At 41.1% G+C, this 24,443-nt stretch overlaps 1 protein-coding gene across 2 annotated transcripts; it reads left to right on the top strand.

The window, feature by feature from the left end:
• The first annotated feature begins 604 nt into the window (after positions 1-604).
• LOC117769571 (sodium bicarbonate transporter-like protein 11) lies at positions 605-24,181 on the top strand. Of its 2 annotated transcripts, none has more exons than XM_034598557.1 (20): positions 605-763; positions 11,192-11,242; positions 12,058-12,153; positions 12,866-12,909; positions 13,264-13,483; positions 13,613-13,694; positions 13,968-14,091; positions 15,002-15,211; positions 16,581-16,665; positions 16,815-16,940; positions 17,095-17,208; positions 17,938-18,070; positions 18,330-18,403; positions 19,210-19,489; positions 20,548-20,654; positions 21,091-21,256; positions 21,462-21,635; positions 21,850-22,045; positions 22,671-22,840; positions 23,577-24,181. In XM_034598557.1, the coding sequence occupies exons 1-20, from the start codon at positions 703-705 to the stop codon at positions 23,641-23,643; spliced, it is 2,580 nt and encodes an 859-aa protein (XP_034454448.1). In that variant the 5' UTR covers positions 605-702; the 3' UTR covers positions 23,644-24,181. The 2 variants fall into 2 exon arrangements, with proteins under 2 accessions (XP_034454448.1, XP_034454449.1); XM_034598558.1 differs by lacking the exon at positions 605-763 and adding an exon at positions 5,163-5,366 and having other exon boundaries at positions 23,577-23,824.
• The last annotated feature ends 262 nt before the right edge of the window (positions 24,182-24,443 follow it).

Genomic DNA, 24,443 nt, shown 5'->3' with positions numbered 1-24,443 from the left:
TGAGTGCAACACTGAGCGGAGAATCTCCTGCTGCGTGGCTCATGTGTTAAAACCAAACTCCAGAGAAAGTTAATGTCCAAATGCTGCGATCATCCTCCAGGGTACATGTCTAGAAAAGGCTTATGAGTGCTCAGAAGAGGAAACCACATCATAACTGGCCTCTCTCTCTCTGACGGCTGACCTTTAACCCCGCCCCAAGTAGGACAACACGTCATGGGAACTTTTTTTTCAGGGACGAACAGTAACTGTCGCCCTTTAAACAGATGCATTAACATGCTTATTTACAGCTGGTGGTCGGGAGCCATTAGAATCACATGAATACGATGCTACGCTTCCATTCATGGTTTAGCAAAACAGCAGTGGTAAATGTCTTACAGCAGAGTGACATTAAAATATCAATGAGTCCCAGTGTGAGTTTCCTCACACCTTCCACCCCCCCCCCCCCCCCTCTCTTAATCCTCCCCCCTTCCCCCTGTCTCCTTTTTTGTTGTTGTCCCCAAATCCCACGTTGAAGTCAGCTTCACTGTGATTCGCAGAGAGGACATTAAAGTGTTATTCATTGGCAGTGACCCCCGTCCCATCTACCTGTGGGCCTGCCACTCGTGCTGCAACTCACACAAATCCCTCTCGGCTCTGTGTGGAGTTTTCATCGCCCTATAGAAAGTAACATATTTTACATTAGTTTGAGTTGAAGGAATCCCGATGAAGAGCAAGAAGGAAGCAGAGGAGAAACCAGGAGTTACCGTGAATCGTTTCGCTGAAGGTAAGAATCATGAGACTGAAAGAAAGTATGTGTGGATGATCTGTTCTTTGATTTGAGGAGGCGCCACATGGGAAGTTTAAGTCCGACCAGGAAAAGTTCGGCTTGTTTCACACAACTGTTATTTCATCAACTTAGCACTTTGAAATCATATTAATGTATGCATAACTATTATTAGAGTCAAATATTATGGAAGTAAACGAAAAATGGGACAAACGTGTGATGAAATAATGGCCCCTGAGATTTGGATTGCCTCTTTATCTACACACAGTTTTATTTATTCAAGCATGTTTAGAATGATATGAAGTTGGAGCTTTTGGTTGCAAATGTGATGACCTTCAAGGAGAGAGGTCAAAGTATGAACACAGTGAGCTGCAGATTAGTAAGAACGGATTTAATACATTCAGGGGTAAACTGAATCAGAAACAAATGAAACAATGAGAAGTAGATGGGCTTTTTGGACACGTCTACAAAGTTAAAAACACTTTATTTTGTCATACAGAGGAGAGTCGTGTCAAATGTGTCAATATTTTCTGAACAAAATCTAATTTGCTTCTTGCTAAATCACATTTATTGCTTCAGAATAAACGGGTAAATACACATGTGGTGTGTGTTATCTGAGAAAGCTGAACAGTGCCATGAAGGAACAACTAAAAGGTACATTTGTTCTGGCTCCTGTATAATTATCTGCATAATAATCAATCTCTCTGTGCCCATATTTAATGTTTCACATGAGTCCTGTTACACATTTATAGCTCCACTCAGTCAAATATTGTCCACAAATTCTTTTAGTTTTGTTTGTCGGCTAATTCTGGATGTTTGTGCAGATTTTAATTGAAAATTCACTTCATATTTGTTGCTTTTATAACCAACAGCTCAGACATCTTGTGTGTTTCCCTCTGAAAATGCTCCTCAGGTGTTCTGGTGTTTGCGTTTCCCTCAGTTATGCCCCTCAGGCGCTCATGCAGTTGATTAATGTTTCACTGTGGACTCAACTATACTCACTGTGTTCTTGCAACAAACCCTTTGACCACAGAACATTAGTTTATTAATGCAACACATCACTGCTTTCCTGGCTTCTGTTTGTGATGCCATGGTCACTATTTGACTCAGGTTTGATACAGTTACAGGTGAATGAAGTTAAGGTTGTTAGTCCATTTCTTACTTCGCCCAGCAGAGAACATGTGACTAAAATTCATATAATCCCAGAAAAATCTACATATACAACTTTTGCACTAGGTGTTGTTAAAAAAGAAAATATTACAAATAATATAAAGTTTCTGCTCTAGTTTGTTTTAAATCATGGTTTAGAACTCTTGGAAGGAAGTCCATTTAAACAAAAATAGATCATCATGAAAACAATGAAAACAAATTATATTGTAAAAATGGCTTTAAAAAAATAAGAAACATTAAATAAAATGCTGCATTTTAACATGAGACTGTGCTGCCATCTTGCGGCAGAAACAGGAACAGTCACACTTCCACTTGTTTGATTGCCTTGGGCCAAATGATGATTGTCTTGAAAGTTGTGTGCAAATTGTCGTATCCCTATAATTACAACAAAACACCCTGCAGAACTAAAGCTGCCCCTGGTTGAAAAGTACTGAGCACCAAAGTTGATTTCACCTAAAAAACAACTTTAATTAAAGTTGGCTTGTAACTATATAAATAACTATAACAGGTATAATGTGAGTAATTGCATCTTGTACTTGTAAATTCAATAGAGGGAACCCACAGGGAGAAACTCATCAGCTTTTACAAGGACTCTTTGTTTTCAATGCAAATGTATGTCCCTGTAGAAAGTCACGTACTCTCACGCAGGTCATTTGCTATTACTTTTTAGTTGTTTATATTAATATTCCTCTGTGGGAATGAAGTGTTCCTCCAAAGCTGTCTGATAAAAACGCAGCATTAAAATACCTCCTACATTTTTTTCATCTCAGAAGAAATAATTGCAGTTTATTCCTTCTGGCTAAATTAAATATCTCTCTGGAGTCTAACTCAATCCAAAGCTTAACAGCCTGTGTAAACAAGTGGTGATAAACAAGTGATAGTCGAGCCTCATTGTCTTCGTCACTTAAGTTTTATTCAGTGAAATATTTAGAAGAATGTTCAGGACACCTGCTGTTTGTCACTGCTGCTGCCTGTGTGTGTGTGTGTGTGTGTGTGTGTGTGTGTGTGTGTGTTTGTGCTCTTGTACAGCTTCTTTGTGAGGACCACAACCTACGGAGTGAGGACATTTTGGGAAAGTGAGGACCTTTTGGCCGGTCCTCACTTTGTGACTCCCCTTTAATCGACTTTGGGGGTTAAGACTTGGTTTTAGGGCAAGGGTTAGAATTAGAATTAGGTTTAGGTTAGATTAAGGGTTAGGCATTAAGTTTGGATGGTTAGGGTTAGGGTAAGGGGCTAGGGAATGCATTATCCCAATGAGTGTCCTCACTAAGACAGCTGTACAAACGTGTGTGTGTGTGTGTGTGAGTGTGAGACACAGAACAAATATAATATTCATGATATCTCTTTGTTTAATTGTGTCATTGTTCTTACGATAGTTACCCGTTGTCCGATTGTTGTATTTATTTCCTTCTTTCGGGGAAAACACTGTATGGTTCTCATAAAAAAATTGTTTCTATACAGACATATTTGAAACAATTATTTTCTGTTGCGGAATGATTTAGTTTGAAGCTCGAGATCAAACGTATAAATGAGAGAAGATCAAACGAGGAAGTAACAACTACTGTAGTTAAACAATAGCACAGCAGTTGTTGTCGAACTGTTACAAAGACTAAATAGAAAAAAATGAACAGACACTTGAGAATGGACAGCTGGATATTACAGTGCATTGTCTAATGATTCTTTTTTTTTTCAGGTAAAACTGCACACTGACCAATTAATACATTAATTGTATGTAACGGTAAAAATAAGGTTTTAGAGATGCAATGATAAGAGAAGATATGACAAGGTATGATAAGATAAGGTACAATAAGAGAGAGATAAGACAAGATAAGAAAAGACAAGTCTGACAAGAGGGAGATTTTTGTGTGGACAGTGAAGAAGTAGACATCAGTGAAACAAATAAGTAAGTCAACATGCAAGGAAACATAAATATAGAAATAGAATAGAAATAATATATAAAGCCTACAGTGTGAATATACAGTGAAACAGGATTGTTGCACATGAGCCATGGAGCTGCACAGACAGACGTGACACAGTTGAATGACTCATGTTACTTTCCGTTAAGTTAAATGAATCTCGTTGAGTTGAGTCATTCTTTCCACAGTTATAACTATTTCATGAATGACTCAAAGACGCACATTTTCCACCAAGAACCCTCAGAATCTTGATCATTGAGTAAATCTATGCATGTGCAGTGTTCCAACTGTTGGGGGCGGTGTGTCTTTAGTTTGATGCTCGATCCAGGCCTCTTTTCCACGACTCTCTCCTGGTCCGTTTGTGTGCGTTATTGCATGTGGCTTGCATCAGGCTACTTCTTCGTAGTGTAACCTTGACAGTGTCTGACAGGGCAGAGCGTCGTGTGTTACTCGTCGTCTGCTTATTTCGCTTTAGCGGTCGCAGCAGTTTTTGAGGATTTCACAGATCTGTGCGAACGTGGTATCAAAGAGAAAGATGAATTAGTGAGGAGAAGATATTCATATGCACGAGGAGAGGAGCGACCTTTGTCCTCTATACAGAGTTTGTACTAACAAGTAATTGAAGAGGTGTTTTCTGTTAAAAGTATCCTGTGGAGTTTTTGAGGAGTGAATTATTGATTAGCAATAGTTCAGTCCTAAAGGATACACACAAGGTATTTGGTGAGAAACATAAAGCAACTAAAACCAAACCAAAACGAATTAAAACTCTTGAACATCAGTGTGATAAGAACTACCTGAAATGACAAATACCATGTTTAGGAAAATTTGAATTGACATGGAGGCAGGCGGAGTTTGTGACCAATACTGCAGCCAGCCACCAGGGGGCGATCAAGATGGCTTAGCTTCACTTTTGAGGAGCTGCCCGGATCCATCCTTAAACACACATACACACACATTAGCAACACACTGTGTGAAATAGGACTCTGTGGGCGTGTAGCACACCCACACACACACACACACACAATGGACTGAACGTTTTTGTTCATTCAAGTTAAACAGGTTATTCGCATTGTGAAATAACGTTGAAAAACTTTCCAAACTCAGCTGCACGGCCAATTTTCAGTACAAAACTAAATTAACAGAGGATTTATTATAATTTAATTAATCTTAATAGAAGTCTAATTCCCAAATCCTACCTAACTATGTTAAATTAGCTCCGGTATATTTCAGTACATAGGCACAAGGACCCAGCAGAAACATACATCCGTCTCACCCTCCTCATACCTCCCCTTCCGGCCCTCCCTCTCCCTCCCCCCACAAACCCATGTGCTGCTGGGAGGTGATTCTATTTCAGCATGTGTTTGTGTATGAGACACACTGAGAGGGGATCACCAGAAAGTCCAGGGTGTTAGAGAGCAGAGAGGATGATGATGGGTTGACCTTTGGGAAGCGTCTCACCTAAGAAACAAACCTGGAGAACATGGAAGCCAAACAGGTCCTCCATTTTGTGCCATCTGGTGAGTTTTACAGGGGTGGAGTGGGGTGAGAAGGTCTTCCATGGTGCAACATGAGCCATCTGTGTCAAACCCTCTCTACAGCAGTGTGGGTGTGTGTGTGTGTGTGTGTGTGTGTGTGTGTGTGTGTGTGTGTGTGTGTGTGTGTGTGTGTGTGTGTGTGTCTGTCTGTCTCTCTGTCTGTCTGTCTGTCTGTCTGTCAGTGTATGTGTGTCTGTGTCTGTGTGAGTGCTTATGATATGTATACAGTTGTTTAAAAGGGCCGATAGCGTGTGTATGCATGGTAATAATCTTTAACAGTTATTATACTACAATTTTCTTCAATTTTCCAACTTGTTTGGCTGCAATTTATATTTCTTTATTCATGCCTTTATATTCTTTGCGTTCAAAAACTAATATGAACACGATGCTTTTATTGTCAAGAGAGCCAGAAAGACAGAAGCAAACGATGTGGGTCAATATTTACAATACGACAATAAATGATACACTTGTCTGTAATGGAAATCTGCAAATTATTTTCAGCATCTGTTTGAATGCACTTACAGCAGCAGTCCAGTGAATTGAATCAGTCCAGAGAAATATATTGTTTCCATAGAATATTGTTTAACAATGGTCACTTTCCAACACACTAGAACTAACTGACAATTAGTCCACAGAAAATTCAGCAAACGTATTTAATCATTGAAAAATTCCAAACTTCATTCATTGTATTTAGATAGAACATGTTTCTGGTTAGGATTGCTGGTCAGATATCACATTTATCTTCAGGAAATTATGTTATTGTTTTATTAATTAGTAAAAAATTGGCGGTAAAATTGATAATGAGACTAATCCTTGGTTGCAGCCAAACATTTAAGTATTAATGTGTTTCCTGTTGAGTGCCATTTAGGGGTTAAAACAGTCCCGCTTCATTTTTCTCAGGTCAGGGATTAAGAAGATTAACTGGTGGAAAAATGTCCGAAATCCTAATCTGGCGAATTTCAAAGCTTTTTGTTCCTGTTGAAGGAATTCTCTGATTGGAGATGATGATTGTGTGATAGTGTCGAAGCTGTTATCCAACCTGAAGTGTCTCTGTCTGTTAGTACGGTTTTCTTCAGTCTTATTTTATCCACCAAAACGCTAATGTGATAAACAGGAATTTACAATTCGAGTTTCGGGGGGGCTACACAGCAGAACAATGTTATTCAGATGAGACAACTGAGACACTGATAACAACTCTCTTTGTCCTTTTGCAATACACTGTTGCAATGTACGTAAGTCTCAAACTCAAACGATTCATATGGAAATGGTGAAGGATTTTCAGCCTTCTCCATTGTTCCAATGTTCAGTTTGACCACCTCTCAATGCACATCTGGTCTGCTCACTTTCACTGCTCTCACTATGGAAGATTTTGAATGATCCTGTCCACAGATGTGACAATAACAAGCACCTCTTTGCAATGTGGAATGTGCAATGTCTCTGAAATTTGAAACGTTCAAACCATTATCAAGAAGCTCAATCTAAACCCTTCCATGATTTCTAATTGTTGGCCGATCTACTATTTTCCTCTCCTTAGTAAAAGTCATTGAGGGAATTAGTAGACCACTTGACACTCAACAGGACTTTTGAGTCAGGTTTCAGGGCTGACTCAAGAAAAACTGAAACAAGCTTTCTTAAAGCGATTCCTAAACTACAAGCTAACAGTATCAATGGTAAACGTTTCTATCTGTGTATTGTGCAGATTTAAATGCCAAGCACCATAATATTTAGATTGAGAGGATTGAAAAATTTACTTTCAGGACTTGACTGGTTCAAATCATATCTAAAGGTCATTTGGTAACTATGTCAACGTTGTATGTGGAGTCCCTCAGGGATCAATACTTGGTCCATTTCTCTTCAGGGTGACCAGGCTGCCTCTTGGCCACATGCAAAAACACAAGGTTTGCTGTCATCACTATGTTGATGACGCATACATGTCAGCAGAAGAGCTCAGACTCAAACACATGGATATTCCAAAACTTCCTCTTTCAGATCCATGTTGCCAACATTACACAACTACTTTTTTAAAAATGATTTATATAAGAGGCTTCTGGCATCTGGCAGATGCAGAAAAAAAAGTTATTCATCCATTTATATTTGTCAGTTGGACATTTGCAATTCCCTCCTCACTCGTCCACCTTAAAGGATTGTGGGCAGACTGCAGCTTAGCCACAATACTGCCACCAGAATTTTAACAAGGCAGAAAAAAAAGGAATATATATATATACTGCTTGTATATGTAAACTAAATATCTGCTGTAGTGAAATATGCTATAGAAATTTATTTCACTTTGCTTTACTTTTGAGACACTTTGGTCTCTTGGGTTTTTGCCGTATTTCATATGAACCTCTTTAATAACTAGATGAAAAAAAAGAGGATGTGTATATTGTTGAGTAAAGTATAACTAAGTGGTTACTGTTGGTTCACTGGTCATATCCGTGGTGCTGGATAAACAAACATGGGACAGTCTTTGAGGTGTTGAAGTGGAATGAGCTGTGGTTCCTCCTTCCTGTTATTGGCTTTATTTCAATATATGAATGTGTACAGTGTGCCCTACAGAGTGTGCACTGTTCAGCTGGGAGCATCCACCATGCTCAAATAAGGTCCTAATAAGGGTTGACTGAGGCTCAGCAGCAGATATCAAAGTAGAGTTAAATATATTTTATAAAGCAGCACATGACTGTACGTCTTAATAAAAAGCACACAATTGAAAAACAGGCATTTATATTTATAAGAGCAACTACAAGGGCGCCTTATATTCATGAACACCAATGCCCGTCTCCCGTCTGCTGGTTTGACCTTGCACAGTTCAAGTTTTTCAGCTTTGTGACTCGGGGCACTCGATTCCAGAGACCCAACAAGGATTCTTGTGTTTCCTGTAGCTCAAGGACATCCTCTGCCCACAGATAGCAGGATGGCAGGGATTAGTAAAACATCCCCCAGGCTTGAAGTCAGCTGAAGAGAAGGAGGATAAGACAGAAATTAATGAATTAAAGCGTGACCGCGCTCTTTTGGTAAAGTAAACAGTTACATTTTGCCAACTGAGACACACACAACCATTATATTCCTTTGCTTGTTACTACAACCCAGGAGCTAATAGTGAAAATCCGTTCGAGAGTAGGTTCAGCTTGTCTCCTGAAATCACTTGACTGGATAAATTCATGCTGGATTGATGTATAAATCAGTGGTGGAGGTGGAGGATTTTTATATATCAGGGGCCATAAAGGGGCCACAATTTACACAGAGGGGCCAATTCTATGTCCAACACCCATGCATGATTCAATAAGGTGCACATGTAAGTCATTCCTTCTTTACTGTCAGCCTGTTAGTCCACACCACGCGTCGACCTGGTATTGCAGTACCTCCAGGAACGGTGCACCAACACAGTAGATGGCAGTAATGCACCTTGACGTTGGTTACTATCTGCCAATAAACCAGATAGACTACTGACAGGACAGGGGCCAATCAGATTTCAGCTGAGGCCCCAGCCCTGGATCTGCCCCTGGCAAAGGATGTGTGTAAAAGATGAGATATCATGTTTTAGAAATATTTTACAGGTTGAAGGGATTTTTTGATTAATTCATATTAATAACAATAATAATAAGCAACACAGGGACAATTTATTCTGTCTTTAATGAAACTGCATCAAAAAGCTTAGCATAGTTCAGAGACAGGGCCAAGGGGTCAGAAAACATGCAGGTTATTTTGAGGAGTAGAAGTTTCCCCCCCATGGAAAAACTGGTTGACTTACACCAGCACCGTCACCAGACTGCACCCTAGGTATGAGGAGGTTAGAGCGCCTGCTGATGGGAAACCCACAGGCAGGAGCCATCGTAATGTACAGTCCTGCAAAAAGACTGAAGTATTACCTCTGATAGATTTGATTTTGGATCTGAGTGAAAGTTCCCACACAGTCTCTCTTGTCAGTTTCCACTTTTGTCATGGGGATGTCTTGTATATAGCTTCAGACCAGTTTTACAGCTGGAACTGTTGAGAAGAGTGTGTGGCACTGCTGGTCACCAGACTCTACGGTCCATCATGCTGCCATTTAGATAAAGTTAAGGGTATTTACAGTGAACTTGACCTTCTTCGTCTTTATGAGACAAGACTATAATGGTCTGGATCAAGCAGACTAAACCATCCTCCCCTCACTGAGGCACCCTGTTGCCTGTGACTCCTGTGAAGAGGAGGAGGCCTGGGAATGTTATGTCTAATCTGCTTTGAGATATAACCTCACTCCTGAGCCCCGAGAGCCAAACTCTGCCTCAGGCGGGGAGAAGCTCATGTGTGCAGCTCCAGCAGCGTCTCACAGATACACGACTGCCTGTACAAACATCACACACAGCTGGTGGCAGGTTTTTATTGTAACTGAGAGCGAAGGGGTCTTTTTTTGAGTTTCTCACCATGTTTAATTTGTTATATTGTCTTTATTCACAATGTCTCCGTTTGACATTCCTCTTTTTTAAAATTCACATCTTATAACACATCACTTCTTGAGGGTCTGACCGACTGGAAATGAGGATCCAACGAACTCAGACTGTTTTTGTTGCTTGTGAAGTCACAGCTACTGTCAGAGAATGAGAGAAAGCAACAGGGTCAAACAGTGCGAGTTCACGTGGAGTCCAGGTTCACACAGTTTTATCACCAGTTTAACTGTAAACAAACATCTCCATGAAAACACATTAGACAGCAGGTCTGCAGTGGAGGAAAAATCAATGCTATCTAATATTTAAAATGTTGGGGTTTTGTGACCTGAGGGTTTAAGGCATTGATCATGAACAGCTTGAGGCTTGAGGCTGGTCGAGACTTTAGTTATATTTCTTTGCTCGAGTAAAATGTTTTGTTTTTTAAAGTTTTTTTTAATTAATTTTTACTTACTTACTTTATGTATTTTGATACTAAATTATAATAATAAACTTTATTTATATGGTACTTTTCTTTAAAAAAAGTGACAAAGTGAAATAAATAACAGCAATCAAAATAAGCGAAACAACAAGTATTGAAATTTATATGGAGTCATAAAATATTGGTTCAGATTGCTTAAGCCCCAAAATCCGCCTCGACCTCAGTGTCCTCAGATGTGGCCTCAGCCTGGTGTCATGTTGTAACTTGTTGAGGATGATAAGAGCGGAGATGATTTTGGATTCTGCCTTAAATATCAGGATTAAAACTTTTCTATATTAACAGACATTCGCTCACAGTGAATACTGCTGCTGTGAGACGCTGCAGTTTCCCTCAGTTCAAGGCAGCTTTATTAACATCTTTCAGCTCATTGTTTTGGTTAGATGGCCTCTGCGCTGCCTTCACCACTGTTGTTTCCAGACACAGCAAGCAGCTGTTTTCAGCTAAGAACCTGTGAAAAACTCAAACAACAGACAGACTCAGTAACTAGCAGGTGAACATAGTGGAGCGTTTACGGCTAAAGAGCCAGATATTTCCCGCCGGAGATATTTCCCTCCTCGTGGAGCAGAATCATGATGCCAGATGAACGCTAATGTTGCGTTAAATCTGCTTGATGTGTTAATAATTGAATGTTTGGCAACTTGTTCGTCATATCAGCTTTATCACGTTATATCAAGTGATTTGTTTTAATATTATTACTGCCAATATTCTTTATTGTCAAAATTCTGACTTTTCCTTTTTTTGCAATCATAACATTTCATAAGACGCTGACCTTTACCTCGTTGTTGCCTTTGCAAGTTACTCAAACAACAAAATAACGTTTATTTATGTACATCTATTTATCAATTATATAAAAACAATGATAATACATTTGAAGTTGTGTAACTTTATCATTTTCTCCCTTGCAGATGCTCCAGCCACTGGGAGGTCCAAGAATGGATACGTGTTCCAGGAGATGGGTGCGTAGCTGCTGGAACATATTTAATTTACTTTTCTTCTCAGCCTGGGCGCTTCTCTTTTTAATACAAACATCGAAGACATAATTAAGTTATTTCCCCCCCCCCCCGAGCTAACACCCGCTAATTTATGCTAATGCCAATGCTTCTCGCTGCTCGCTGATGACCAATTTCTCATACTGGTGAGCACAGCCAGTCCCTTCGCTGTGCGTTGAGAGGTTAATTAACGGGTAAATAACGAGGCAGATGATCTCTGAGTCAATGATGGAAGAGGGAATATTCATAGCTCAAAGCTTTGCCCGTGAAGGGTTAAGGTTAATTCTCTAATACTGCGGTTGTTTCACCTCCGTTAATAAAACTCACAGTCGAGATGCCATTTTTTATCTTCTGTACGATGAAGGAATTTACGAGGGGCCGCTATTGTTACGTTGCTGCACGTCTGGTTTGAGGAGGATTTCTTTTTATTGCGCCTCTCCCTCCCTCTTGCCGTGTGCTTGTCAACAGATGGCGGAGCGGTGGGAGGGCGAAATAAATCGTCCCTTATTGGAGACACAGCTCGCATCGCATCTTAACCTTGATACAAGGAGCAGTTTATCTCAGCGTGACTTATCGCACTGAGCCAACAACTGAGGCTGTGACGGGCCTTTATCACCGCTGGTTATTTTATACGATTCACTCAGTTGTAGAGGGAATTTTAACAAAGAAAAAACGGTTCTTCTGACACATCTGAAGTATTTACAAAATAAATTGCAGTGTAAAATATATTAACGGATGTTTAGTCGTCACTTGACTGGGACCTTTTAATTTTGTATCCACAGAGCTGCAGGATGGGGAACAGGAGGATTCTGGGCCAAATTCACCTGTCAGCCATAAGGGCCACATCTATGACAATGATATCCAGATCAGCGTCTCAGGTACGGTGAGAGTGTGTGTGTGTGTGTGTGTGTGTGTGTGTGTGTGTGTGTGTGTGTGTGTGTGTGTGTGTGTGTGTGTGTGTGTGTGTGTGTGTGTGTGTGTGTGTGTGTGTGTGTGTGTGTGTGTGTGACATGAATAGGCATGAACTGGCAGCTCGTTCTCTCTATTAACTATTAATACCAGAGGAAAAAACTGAATGTATATTGGATGGATGACATGTCTCCACATCCTCCAAATATCCAAAAACGAAGCTAAAATAACCCCGGCTATGAACGTTGCCATATTTTGAGTCTGCACAGTAGCAGTTGAGGATCAATACCCGTGCTTGACCAATCAGGAGCCAGTTTCAGCTTTCAATGATGTGGTTTCAATTCATTTTTATATCTATCAAATAACTAATTAAAACCAAACAAACAAAACCAGTTTAGTTTTAGTTTGTCCCATCTATTAACATGGGGGAGTTGGGATTTATCACCTATACTAGCCAACAGGTGGCGATCAAGACACTCTGGCTTCACTTTTGGGGAACTCGCATGTCGTCCATTTCCAACAGAGTCTATAGAGAAAAGTAATACTATACTTTGGGCAGGGCCATTCACATCTTTGGAAATAAGATATTGTACATCATGGATTGGGGTGAAGGGACTTTTATGTGTGCTAGTAAAAAAGTAGTGAGTTTAAATACAAATCTCCTTGTGTTTCTCTCTTCAGATCCTGACAGTCCAGCATTTGGACTTTTAAATACAACAAGAAAAGTAAGATTTGCTTTTCCCATCAGTCACAATCATTCCTGCTGAGAAGCTGCATCTCACAGCTCGAGCACAACATAACTGTTCTGGATGTTTTAACGATGGCGCCCTGATTTTGTTGCAGCTCCCAGCAGTGTCCTCAGATCCCTAATCTGTCCGCTCAGATCACTGTTACTGACTAACTGAGAAACTGTGCTGGATTTCAAAGGATCTTTTTTGAGATGGGAGGAATGTGGGGATTTAGAGCGACTGCTGGGCACTGCACAAAATCAGAGAGTGAGCCTTTAACATTTCCCCTGTTTGTATCTCATCATGATCACACATTTAAATCGAATGTCCTCTGTTCTTGGTTCCCATCAGCATGTGAAGCTAATGAACTTCCAGGAGGAAGTGCGTGCCCACAGAGACCTGGACAGCTTCCTGGCCCAGGCGAGCATCCTTTTGGACGAGAAGGCTGCGACTCTGGACGAGGTGCTGAGGCGGATGTTGACTCATGTGGTGGAGGACGGCCACGGGAGCTGTGACGTGGACAAGGTCATGAACTCGCTGTTCACCGATGCTGCCGGAAAGGAGTTTAATGGTGAGCACACACATTTGAGAAGTGAACTTTTAAGAAGTGACTCATTCAGAGATGAAGCGAGTGATTGATCGGTTGCTTCACATATCGACACTCTTTTTCGGCTGTTCATTGGATTTTGATGCTTCACAGTTCACCTCCTGTCAGAGACCATTCAGGGTGTGACTGCCACTTCCACTGGGATTCGATACCAGCAGTCCTGGCTTTGTATTCTGTGAGTTTATCTCCAATAATATTTATGTGGACGGAAGCTATTTGAAACCGTTTCCGTGTCAGTTGCTGAATTTATGTGGTAATTTCCCTATGTGGATATTTGCCCAGTCCATTCGACTGTACAGGGGCAAACATAAAACCTCTTTTATTGGAAAAGTAATTTTGTCAAAGCTTGATAAGTGGCCTCTAATTTTGCACCTGCCAATACAGACTGCTGCACAATCAATCACTTATACGCCACCGATTCAAAATAATAGATTTCCTATCAATTCAGCGCCAATGTGCGGAGCCTGCAGAGACGCCATGTCTGTGTCACCCGCCTGGAGAGGCCGCAGAACTGGGGAGCCAACTGCTGCGAGGCTCGCTTCGTCATCCTCATCCTGGCGCCTCCCAGAACGGTAAAGTCAAACTTGTTTCATCGGTTGATTCATTTATTAGAAGGTTGGCACACGGCAGAGCACATTCCTCCACCACGGATCAACAGCGCCCTCAAACCTTTTGTCTTATTTGTTTGGACACAGTTCTTTTTCGAGATGCAAACTTTTGATTCTCCTCTGAATCCATATTATCTTAGTCACACATTGGTAGTTATAGTTTCATAGCTCCATTTATTACCATAGAGGGGATGGATTTTTTTATCTGGACAATATTTCGATACAGATTTATAGATTCTTCCCTAAATATGATTACATTTTTAATCAAGATCAATGAGTTATTCCCCGGGAAATTGGTGCTTTTGGTGCCCAATTGGTCAAATCTATATCAAAGTTTAATTGATTCTTTCCCAGCCAATATACTATCCTTCCACCAGGTTTTGTGAAAAACCAACCAACCAACCAACCGACAGGGACAAAAACATAATTTCCTTAGTGCAAAAAGCCAGATACTCACGGTTTCCAGCCGTTTCCAACCTACTGATAATAAACTGAACATTTTTGGATGAACAGAGTGTTGCTCTAAAAAATATAATTTTCACATTGCCTGGGCCCTGGTTATGTTTCCGCATTTTCTGACGACATAGAAGAAAAAATTGAGACATTAATCAGCAGAATAACTGAAAATTTAAATAATCAGCCAGACTCAAGTGTATTCTGAGAGGGTGCTTAGATTTATTTTGAGGTTTGGCTCCATCACATTTATCCTCCTGGTTTCTGCAACACTGAGCAGAATTGTCACGCAATGTCTAAAAAAGAAGTGAACTTTAAAAGCTACGTTGAATCCCCTTGACTGCACATCTGAAATATTACAGAAACACTTCAGCCCTAAGCAGACTGCAGTTTCCTTATCTTCTTCCTCATCTCTTTTCAGAAAAGCACCAAGACGGCCGTTGAGCTGGGTCGAACATTTGCCACGATGTTCTCCGACATTTCCTTCAGACAGAAGCTCCTGGAGGCAAAGACCCAGGAGGAGTTCAAACAGGAGCTGGTGTTCCAGCGGCAGCAGCTCTCTGTGGTCACGGAGAAGTCGGTCGTGGAGGAGGTGGAGGATTCAGATCCACGTAGAGGGAAACCACTTCAGGTGCGAAAGCAGAGCGCGATGTGCCAAATGTTGTATAAGAACAACGGTGATGCCAAAAAGCAAAAACCAGGATTTACGACTGTTGCAAACAAAACATGCTCACTTGTAAAACCAACATTTCTCTACTGACTATTGGGTTTCGCCACATGTGGAGACCACCCTTGCGTCTTCCCACTGCATCCAGGCACATAAAGTCGCGGCGCAGTAAAGTAGACGAGTCTGATCATGTCGGCCGGAGGAATGAGAAGCAGCTGGGCGACAGGCTGGTAAAAGCTGCCAGGTCTGCCATGGTTCTGGCAGCAGAATGTGTGCGGCTCCATTGAATGATGAAGTACTTCATTATGTCCCGTGTTTAAATTAGGAGGAGATGTGTGTGTGAGCGGCAGGGGGTCAGAAGAGGGAACACCCAAACCCTGTCTACACAGAAAGCATCGTGTCCGTGGGTTTTAAAAGACCGAAGTGAACAACAGGTTGCGGCGACTCCTGATGTGATAAACGGTCTCAGAACAGCAGTTAAATGTTGGTTGATTACAGAGAAACCAAACTTTTATCCTGCTCTGCTCGTCCAGAATTGTACAATACAACAACAAGCTATAACTCAAAAATAACAATCATTCAAATGACACATAACTCAGCCAGCAAATCTATGAAATGAATCAGCTAAATTGTCTAATGAATAATTCTCTGTTTATAAAACCTCGACATGAGGTTGTGTGCAGAGGTTTCACTACAAGAAAGGAAGGGTCATCCAACAAAGAAACCGAAGGTTTAAGCACACAAAGGTCATTGATTAGAACTTGAGCTCAATAGAAAAATCACCTATGTGCACAGTGTTTCCTGTGGTGCTGCAAACTGACTAAAACCCACATAACCCACTCGCCTTTTTAAAGCAGGTTTATCCATCTTAAAAAAAAACTGCTTATATCCACTGATTTCTCAGGGATCATGTGGGGGAAAATGAAAAGCCAAAGTGATTTATTTTTTTGAAGATGAATGTAACCACACATATCTTTTATCGTTTGTAACATTCATGACCAAAAAAGGCTATTTCCAATCATGTTTAAATTTGATTTGACTTCTGTAAATCAAGACCCCCTACTAATTTGGGGACCACTGCCCTGACAAGGATGTCCCACTTCAATGGATGTGACGCTCCTGCTCCTGTGCTCATCCTGCTTTGACGTTCATTTCAGATCTTCATGTAGATTTCTGTGAACGGAGAAAATCAGACAAGTCTTTGGTGCCATCAGAGAACACCTCATCCACTCCTGCCCCTTTAGAGTTTTTAGTATAATACTTGTTCTCTGAGCTCGGTGCCGTCCTTCACACTGACTGAAACATCCGGTGATTCATTTCTTTTCCCTCACAGTTCAGAGATTTCTTGAAAGCCGGTAAAGGTGTTTATGGCGACCTCCGCCGCAGACTCCCCCTCTACCCCTCGGACTTCACAGACGGTAATAACACTATCCCGTAACGCCGCTTCCTAAGAGGTCATGTGGGCTGATTTGTTCCTGCTAGTGAATCCCAAGATTTTGTCATCAAAGCCTCACACTGTTGATAAGGTTTTTTATATCTTTAATAAGCCTTTAAATAATCCATCAAGGTTTAACTGGGGAGGACCGCTCTCTGCTGAAATACACCACCACTGCTATTTTTCTGTACATTGCCATCCTGCTGCCTGCCATTGCCTTTGGCTCACTGAATGATGAAAGCACAAGAGGAGAGATAGGTAAAGACTCCGGCCTGTTGGCTTAATCTGCAACATCCCACCGTATTATTACACAGGCGTTTATTTCCTGACAAAAATGTGAGATCTGCTGCAGGGATTCAAAAAAGTGTAACAGCAGAATGTGATTCACTTTTGATTTTGATTTTGTTGACAGATGTTCAGAAGACCATCATCGGACAGAGCATCGGAGGAATCATCTATTCTTTGTTTGCCGGCTCGCCGCTCGTCATCCCACTGACCACTGCACCACTGGCCATTTTCATAAGTGGTGTGTATTCTGTGCAACTGAATTATATGAAGTTATATTTGATAAGGTGCTTTTAATTCGATTTGCTTAAAAGTTAGCACTCGCAAAAACAACAGTGGAGCGCATACCACAAGCAAATTCAATCAAGCAAATTGCACACACTCACACAGATATCAGTTCCCTCCATTTGCCTTGTTTCATCAAGATCCACAAATGAGTCCTAAAGAAATCAGTGGAAATGTTGAAAAACACTCTCGCAATTTTTAAATAAAGAGATAAGAGATTCATGGATCTGCCCCCTGATCTAAATATGCACCATCATTTGTATTAAATCGTTAATAACACGATTAATGTCAATGGGGTCACTTACAACTTATTTCTCTGAGAGACATTTTCGTCGTTTTCCAGGGAATAATTCAAGAGTCTCTGGTATATTTTGGAGACTGATTTCTGTGAGCCTGTAGAATTTAGTGCATCTTGATTTCATTTGAGGAGGCTGTTGGGCCCTATGTGCTCGGCTGAGTAGCGTTCTAGTTACTGACAGTAAAGATTTGATTTGACAAATCAGATCTGCTCAGACACTCACCTCCTGACTGTGAGATGATTTGACTATTTACAGTAAACAGGAGTAAGAGCTGCCGTCAGTATCCCGGACAATGATTCGTTAAACAACACGGCAGCAGTTAGGTAGTAAATCTACTGCGGACCTGTCGTTATTGATGAGGTTGTGTGTGTCTTTATGTTTTACAGTCATCAGGGGTATCTGTGACGACTACGACCTCGACTTTGATGCCTTCTACGCCTGCATCGGTTTGTGGAACAGTTTGTTCCTCATCCTCGGAGGCTTGTTCAATGTCAGCCTGCTGATGAAGCTCTTCAAACGGTGAATAAACAACACGACTCCCTCGCCGGGACAGAAGCCCCACACTTCTCACATATAACTAAACACTGAAGCGTGTGGCCGTGCACTGAGAGTGACGTCACGTGTTATGACTCCAGCCATAACCGTTAATATTGTTGAGTGAACGCCGCTGCTACTTCAGCCATAATTTTGCCTTGAATGGACTGTTATGTCTGTGCCCGTGTTAAAAAACAGTGTTGACTGATCACGCCATGCTTCTTTACCTTCCATTATCTCTCAGCTCAACAGAAGAAGTCATCGCATTGTTCATCTCCATAGCGTTTGTCGTGGATGCGTTGAAGGGAACCGTCAAAAGTGAGTGAAGTCAAGGTCAGACTACATTAAACATGTTTTGAAATTGAATGCGGCCTCTGCAGCGAAGCTATCGCTCCACAGGAAACATCACGCCTGTCATTTGTTACTGGTAATGTAGCCCAGCAGATGCACATATCCATCATGGAGTCTACAGGCATGAAATCGAACTGGACCTCCTGTGTGTCGTATTCTGATTTTACCACAGTTCACCTTGCTCCTGTTGCTCACTTTTACAAAAGGGAGAGGAAAGACATGGAAGAACATGTAGTGGACTCTTGCTTCCTCTTTGCATATGACTGGAAATATACTGAAAAAGACAATGGGAATTATTATGGCGGCCCACAGGGGTCACAGCGAGGTTTGCAATACTTTGAGTTACCACGCAATACATGTTGCATTACCTCGCAATGCTTTTCAGTTATCTCCCAATACCTTTCCTCTCCTGAGCCAGCTGTGCGCAGTTCTGCACCTAAAAGACACTGTTGCATGATGGGAACTGGAAATTATTGCTGGATTAAATAAAAGTATCGCAAGCTTATGAAAAAGTATTGCAAAGCAATGCAGCATGTATTGTGAGGTAGTATTTTGTGAGGAAATGCAAAATATTGAAAGAGAACGCAAAACATATCACAAGAGAACGCAAAAGTAATCCTGAAAACATTATGATACCCAGTTTTTATTGACTTGATAAATACTGTGGGTTGTGATAAATGCCCTCAAATTAATAATAGATATTGTCGCATGTCGTCTTCTAGTCCGTCTCTAGTGTCACAGCTCTCCTCTCCTCTTCCCTCCACACCTCCCAGTTTTTCAGCACTTCTACCACGACCCCACACTGGCGACCACAAACAGCACGCTGGTGCTTCAGCAGATCACTGAGATCCTAGAGAAGACAAAGAACCAGACGGGAAACATGCTGGGACATCTCAACGAGACCGGTTCGATGTTGGAACATGCTGAAGGACACTTGTCGGTCTTCCTGCCCCAGTCTTTGGTTTTATGCTCCAGAGAAAGGCCCATCCTCTGCCTGCTGCTCATGTTGGGGACCCTGTGGCTCGGTTACGCCCTCTATCTCATCAAGAGGAGGTACGTTCACTGGTCAGACCGTAAAGGTCCCGGCCAAGAAGTCTTTGTACAAAGCTAAACTGAGACTAACTTCATATTTATAATACAAACATGTCACTGGCGTCTGAATTCTCTTTTAACTCTGGCAAGAAAGCAAGCACAGTTTTCTGTACTTTTACTAAAGAAAAAATTGCAGTACCACAATGAAAAATAGGTTTTAAAGCAACACTATCAGCAAACTGTACTTACAGCCTGTAGGACAGTCACAAGAAATGTATATTAATTACAAACATTGCTCAAATCTACAAAACTTTGTTTTATTTGTGAGAGACAAATCTTAAATTTTTGACAGATGCCAGAATTAATGTTTTGGGGAAGTCTGAATAGTTAAAATTGAAAGAAGGATACATCCATAGAAAACATGGTGTTTGCAGTTCTGTTTGTATTTAACGTCTAATATGTTTAAGTTATATATATTAAGTTGTTTTTGTGTTTTATTGATCTCAATGTAAGTAGAAGTCAAATTTGACATTATAAGGGTAAAATTCCTTATTATTCTAAATTAATAGCAAACTCCTGCACACTAATCCATTTTTTTTGTCGTCCTGCTAATTTTACTTCAATAAAAGATAGAAATATATATTCCATCTAGTTTTTTTCAAATTTAGTAATGAAATAGAGTAAAATGGCCTTTTTAAGTACAATATTGCACTAGAGTGTAATACTTGTGTAAATGAGATTATAATGTGATAGTTACTTTCCTCCTTTAACTGTAGTAGCAGCATATTCACTCATATAAGCAGATAAAAGAAGCTAAAAAGTACCAGAGTCAGACAGACGGTAACAAATCACACACAATGATTTTCACCCTTCAGGTTCAGTTATGTAATACACGAGGTACATGAATATCTCCTGGGATGTCATTGTTCTTCCCCATCAGTTGTAAAATATTCAGTACCTGACATGGAATATCTTTCAGACTGAGAGAATACCTACTGTAAATACTGCGGTAAAACTTGTAGGATTTATTACATCACAGTTACATGTTCTGATGTGTCTCTCTTCTTCCACCCCCCCAGCCCATATCTGAACGCCACAGTCAGAGAGGTGGTGTCTGACTGTGCTCTGCCGACCTCCGTCTTGATCTGCTCCTTCATCGGCTCCTACCTCTTCCTCGACATCCAGCGTGAGTACACATCACTCAAAATAAAAAGGATTGATAGACGAGAACCCTTCGAGAGTTTAAGTCACAACCTTGGCACGGAACTCATTTTACTGCCCACGGATCCTCTCATGAAGGAAGGTCTTTATATTCAGTGAGGTCTGAACCCAGTGTGAGGTCTGAATGAAGATGGATACAAATTTAAAATGTTATGAATCTATGAAGGGAAAAGGTGAAATGTTATCCTCGTTATTTACTTCATTATTCTCTGACATATTTATATGCGCCAGAGGAAGTGGACTCAATGTGCGAGAACATTTCAGGACACATTAAATAGATTTAACTATGAAGAGATCTTATACGCTGTGTATATATGTGCATTAAAAAATGGGGCCTATGTTAAAACCCTGTTTGGTTTGTATTCAACCCTGTTTTCTATCAATCCCATGTCCTCTGTTAGTCCCTGTGTTCAGCGTCCATGACGGCCCCATCTTCAACTTCCCTCACTTTGAAAAGCTGACAAGGTTGAACGCACTGAGCGCGGTCGGGCTGGGCTTCCTCCTCGCGCTGCTCATCTTTATCGACCAGAACATCGTCATCTCGCTCACACATGTACCAGAGCACAAGTAAGACCCCGATTTTATGTTTATCATATAAAATATATAAAATAATCCTCTACAGCAGCATATCTTGATTTACAAACGTATAAGTGGTTATGTTGTATATTCATGTTCGTTATTTATCGACAGTTTTATCTCGTGAATATTAATAGAAACACTGCTGCAGCCTTTCATTGACAAACCGTTTCGTGTATGTGCACGTCTGTACCAGGTTGCTAAAAGGCACGGCTTTCCACTGGGACCTAATGCTGACTGGCTTCATCAACATCCTCATGTCCTGCCTGGGGTTGCCATGGATGCACGCTGCCTTCCCACATTCCTCCCTACACGCCCGTCAGCTGGCCAAAGTGGAACAGCACATAGAGAACGGACACGTCTACACGACGTGAGTGAAGTTAGAACGAGGACAAAAAGCAAGCGAGGCTTTGAAAGACAGCGGCGAGGCACCGGTGTGTCTGCGCCCTTGTACCCTGAGCTGTGGAGGGTTTGTCAGCGCAGACCCCAACAGTCCCTTTAAATTCAAGCAAGCTGCACCAAATTGCACTCACTCATAGATATCATTCCATCATACAATACCTTTCTCTGCCTTTGTGCCTCAGTATCGTCAGCGTGAAAGAAACGCGGATTACGTCTCTCGTCGCCAACATCCTGATCGGCCTGTCTGCCTTCATGCTGCCCCTCCCTCTGCAGTGGATCCCCAAGCCCGTCCTCTACGGCCTCTTCCTCTACATCGCCGCCACGTCACTGGACGGGAACCAGATGATGGACCGCATGTGCCTGATGCTTAAAGAACAGGTGATCATGAAGGAGATAAAGAGGCTGATAAAGGGACTAGCTCCAGTTTGATAGATATAAATCAAATTTCATATGCTGGTAACACCAGACGGCAACTAGTGGGAGTTTGACATCCAAACATTCAAAGGGCAGAAAAAGTGTAGCTACTGAAATCTATGGCATCATAATTTAAAATCAGTTTCTTGTTGAAACTACAAAACTTTGCTTGTTGATAACTACCACCTAATTGTGTTATTATGAGAAACATTTATTGTCGTAATGAGACATGTTGAGCAAGTGAAATGTGGTTCTGTTATAATAAGAAACAAGAGAATCGATCCTCCCCTTGTCCTCTGCTTATCCGGGCTCCGGTCATGGAGGTATAGCCGCCCAAGTCGGGTATCCCAGACTTCCCTTTCATTATCGGCGACTTCCCACGGCTCTTCCTGCAGGATCTTGAAGTGTTCCTAGGCCTTATGGGATATGTATTTCCTCCAGTGAGTTCTGTGTCTACCCCTGAGCCGAAGGCGCCCAGGAGGCATCCTGATTAGATGAGCGCTTCTATTCTGAGCTCCCTCCGGATGAACTAACTCCTCACTACCACCATAGATTTTAAACATATTGTTTTCCCCCCGTCTCTGTCCAGACGTCGTATCCTCCCACCCACTACATCCGTCGGGTTCCCCAGAGGAAGGTCCACTTCTTCACGGGGCTGCAGATGATCCAGCTCATCGTCCTGTGTGCGTTTGGGATGTATCCTCTGCCCTACATGAAGATGGTGTTCCCCCTCCTCATGATCCTGCTCGTCCCCATCAGGTGAAACCCTGCTGCATTTCATTTGATTTAATCTCGTTCATTGAACACATCTGTCTCCTTCAAGTCCCTGAATCTACGGACATGAAGTAATAAATAGGTGAATTACTACTTTGATCAGTGTAACATGAATGGGTCTCTAAGGGTCTGTAAATTATTTAATTGTCAGGGGTGAAATGTGCTGAATTTAGCCTACAGGTACAAATATGAAGTATTTGTACAGCACTCAAGTATTTCCACACTTAGTATACTTCTACTCCACTGCCCATTATTTAGCATGGAGTACTTTTACTTTTAATCATTGAGGTACATAGTGTTAATAACACCTACATCAATTTTACTTCAGTCATATTAACAGTCCAGGGCTTTAAGTATTTTCCAGTTGTTTTTGTGGCTGGGTTAAATAATATGAATACTGGTCGTCTGTTTGTTAGCCGGATTATCCAGAAACTACTAAATTTATATTCACAAAACCTGGTGAAGGGATTGGGTCTGAGTCTAGGTAGAGCGCATCAAAGTTTGGTGTGGATACGGATTAAGGATCACGATTTTTTTCTTTAACTGTGTTATATGCCAATTGAATAATTTAGGGTTATCAGTCGTGTATAGCTTTGGATGTTTGTGTTTGATTTTATTCGTCCAATTCTCTGTTCTGTTCCTCCCTCTGTGGTTTATCCTTTAAGCTGCTGTCTCCATGTGATCGGTGTGTGTGACCGTTGTCTCCGTGTTTTTATCTCAGGACCAGTCTGCTTCCCAAAATGATCGACGCCAAGTACCTGGACATCATGGACGCCCAGCACATGTAGCACGTCACGAGAGGAACTCCTCGATTGTGTTCATAGCTGATTTTAAATGCATTTGGACTGCAAGGCTTCGATGGAAGCTCCCTGCTGGTGACTCCAGGGGCCATTCACACATCGTCTCATTTCCTGTGTCCTTGTTTAAACACAGATTGTAAACATCAGCGTGGTCGACTTTAATATGTGACATTCCTTCACCTTTATAACATTGAACAGTATCGTCACAACTGGCAGGTGTTGAGTTAATGTCAGACCTACTTTTATATATTTAAAAAACAACATTAATCATGTGAGTTAGTTTCATGTTGTTTCAGAGAGTCTCTCACCTGATGTGCTGATGAGGTGAATAAGGATGTTACAAAATCAGTGAAAGTAATTTCACCGCTCAGAAATTCATTCGTGTAAAACAGTCTCTCGCATTGGGACAAGTTTTAATAACTGGTATTTTTATTTTGAGAAGACGCATGTAACTGTTTCTCTGCATCACAGTGTCGGGATTTAATCAAACTGTTGTACAACAACAAATAAAAGGCCTTTGGTGGAAATAAATGAATGTTTCTCATTAGAATGTGAAAATGAGGAGGTTCATTTTCACAGTGTCTTCAGTAACTACTCATTCCTTTATTGTTAATCATAAAGATAGTAATTATCATTGTCATCATTAACAACATCAATAATAATAAAACATCTCGTTCATTCTCAAATTCAATTAAGCAAAAAGAATTCAAGCAAAAAGAAATACATCATTTCTGCACCATGTTTTATGTTTTATTTATTATAAACTGCTACATTTACATTTTCCCCTC

This window comes from Hippoglossus hippoglossus, chromosome 10 (assembly GCF_009819705.1).
Source record: "Hippoglossus hippoglossus isolate fHipHip1 chromosome 10, fHipHip1.pri, whole genome shotgun sequence".
Taxonomy (NCBI): domain Eukaryota; kingdom Metazoa; phylum Chordata; class Actinopteri; order Pleuronectiformes; family Pleuronectidae; genus Hippoglossus; species Hippoglossus hippoglossus.
The sequence above is the reverse complement of the archived record's forward strand: the minus strand, read 5'-3'. Positions and strand labels throughout refer to the sequence as shown.